This window comes from Capricornis sumatraensis, chromosome X (genome assembly GCF_032405125.1).
Source record: "Capricornis sumatraensis isolate serow.1 chromosome X, serow.2, whole genome shotgun sequence".
NCBI classification, from domain to species: Eukaryota; Metazoa; Chordata; class Mammalia; order Artiodactyla; family Bovidae; genus Capricornis; species Capricornis sumatraensis.
In genome coordinates this window covers 93,530,624-93,532,687 of record NC_091092.1, presented here as the reverse complement: position 1 = coordinate 93,532,687, position 2,064 = coordinate 93,530,624, and the positions used below count along the sequence as shown (strand labels likewise).

Sequence of the window (2,064 nt, the reverse complement as noted above, 5' to 3'; positions counted from 1 at the left end):
ATATGTTCTTCTCTCCTTAACTTCCATGCTGTTTCTCCTAAGATTTCCTTGTGCTCAAAATGCAGAATAACTGCCACTGCCCTTACTCAACTTTCTAAGCTTTTGCCTCCTCCTCTGTATCCACCCCTCACTTTTTTGTTAATACCATTCTTGAAGCAGTAGTTAAATACAGGCTTGGCACCTACCAGGCAGAGTGGGTTTAGGGATTAATGAGGGCCAATCAGTGCATAGGTAGCCACAGTAAGGGTGGTAGTGTTCCAGAAAGGGAGCAGTGGTTGTTCAAAGGTCAAAGAGGGAAGTCATAACATCCGGATGGCTCATGCATTGTTGAATACTCTCTCTTCTAGCAGAGGCTAAGGCACGAGTCTCCTCCTGAAAGCGGCGGTGTCCCTCCTTAGTAAGCCTCCAGAGGCCAGACCTTGGCCTTGCACTGGCCCCATCCTCAAGGCTGACTGGCGCCTTCTCAAAGCTGTCCAGGAAGCAGAGGTTGTGGCGGATGGTATTCTTCCACCCATATGGAGCTGTCCAGAAAAAGGGGAAATGCTGTTGGGTGAAACTGTAGATCTCTTGCACATTGAGGCCACAGGGGGGGCTGTTTCTAAGTGCCAGAGCAATTAGGTGACCATAATTGAGGGGGGGACGAGGCCAGGACTTCCTCTCTTGGCTGTTGCCTTGCCATAGCTTCTGGCTCTGGAAGCACTCCCCTTTGTTTGGGAACTGGAGGGTCACAGAGGAGTTGCTATTTTTTTCCTTGGTCTCATCTTCTGTGCATTCCTTGTCACTGGAGAAAGAGGTGATCTGCTTCTGTAGGGGAGATTGCTTGTTGGAGGAAGATGGCAGGGACTGCATCACTGTGGCCGGCCAGGACTTCCTCTCTTGGCTGTTGCCTTGCCATAGCTTCTGGCTCTGGAAGCACTCCCCTTTGTTTGGGGACTGGAGGGTCACAGAGGAGTTGCTATTTTTTTCCTTGGTCTCATCTTCTGTGCGTTCCTTGTCACTGGAGAAAGAGGTGATCTGCTTCTGTAGGGGAGATTGCTTGCTGGAGGAAGATGGCAGGGACTGCATCACTGTGGCCTCTGAGCAGTTAGATACTTCATCTTTTGTGAGTAGCTGAGGAGAAAGAAGTATGTGTGCCAGATCCTTTTTCTTACTGGGCTCTGGGGTCTCCTGGCTGTCAAGGGAGCATGCAATGTTGGGATTCACCCACATCCACAGGTTGGGCTCAGAGTTAGGACGATCTTTTCCAGGACTGGATCCTCTCTCTTGAGGTACTTTTGGAGTCTCCATTACTTGAAGTCTGTATTTGGCAAGGTTCTGCTCAGCTAAGGGGCACTGGTCTGTGGTGCAAGGAAGGAAGAACTCATTTCCCATGTCCCAGTCCAGCAGCCCTGGGATCTGGCCATGGAAACTGTACCAGAATTCAGGATTTTTTAGTTTTAGGTCCATCTTTAGTATAGAACTGAGTGGAGACAAACTTCTAAAAGGACAGAGATCTCTGAGGTACTTTTCAAAGCCGTTGTTGAGGCGCCAGTTTTGATGCAGTATATCTCATCTAGAGTTTGTCAGAAGGTAGATATACTAGAAAGGGGGGCACCAATGCCTCATTGATTAATGGTTAGAGTTGGAGAAACCATAATGTTCTGGAATGGAACTCAAAACAAACAAGTAACTAACAAGAACTTTTTAGCAGGAAAAAAGTTGAAGGTAGAATTCCTGAGCTTTCACTGGAAGCACAGAGTCTCCCTGTGAGGACCTATAAATCTTGAACTATGGGCAAACTAAGGTGACTTGTATAACAGGTGCATGTCTGGCATATCTTTCAACTCTTGCTGAGTTCATTTCATGAAGGAACAAACATGTACATGTATAACATTATATTTTGAGTCATTCTTAAATGTTTTAAAAAATCATTTCATTTTTAAAGTGCCTTTTGTCAAGTGCTTTCACATAGATGATCTCAACTGATTCTCATGACGGTCCTGTAAGATAACACAGTGGGTATTATTAATCTCATGTTACAGATAAGGGAACTGAGATCTATGTAATAATTAAGACCACATATCT

General features: G+C 45.9%; 1 protein-coding gene across 2 annotated transcripts; it reads right to left on the bottom strand.

The window, feature by feature from the left end:
* Positions 1 to 279: 279 nt before the first annotated feature.
* FOXR2 (forkhead box R2) lies at positions 280 to 1,446 on the bottom strand. 2 transcript variants are annotated; one of them, XM_068961887.1, is made up of 2 exons: positions 869 to 1,446; positions 280 to 655 (listed from the first exon to the last, which is right to left on the bottom strand). In XM_068961887.1, exons 1-2 carry the CDS (start codon positions 1,444 to 1,446, stop codon positions 280 to 282), a joined length of 954 nt encoding a protein of 317 aa, XP_068817988.1. The 2 variants fall into 2 exon arrangements, with proteins under 2 accessions (XP_068817988.1, XP_068817989.1); XM_068961888.1 differs by having other exon boundaries at positions 280 to 671; positions 888 to 1,446.
* Between the last annotated feature and the right edge of the window lie 618 nt (positions 1,447 to 2,064).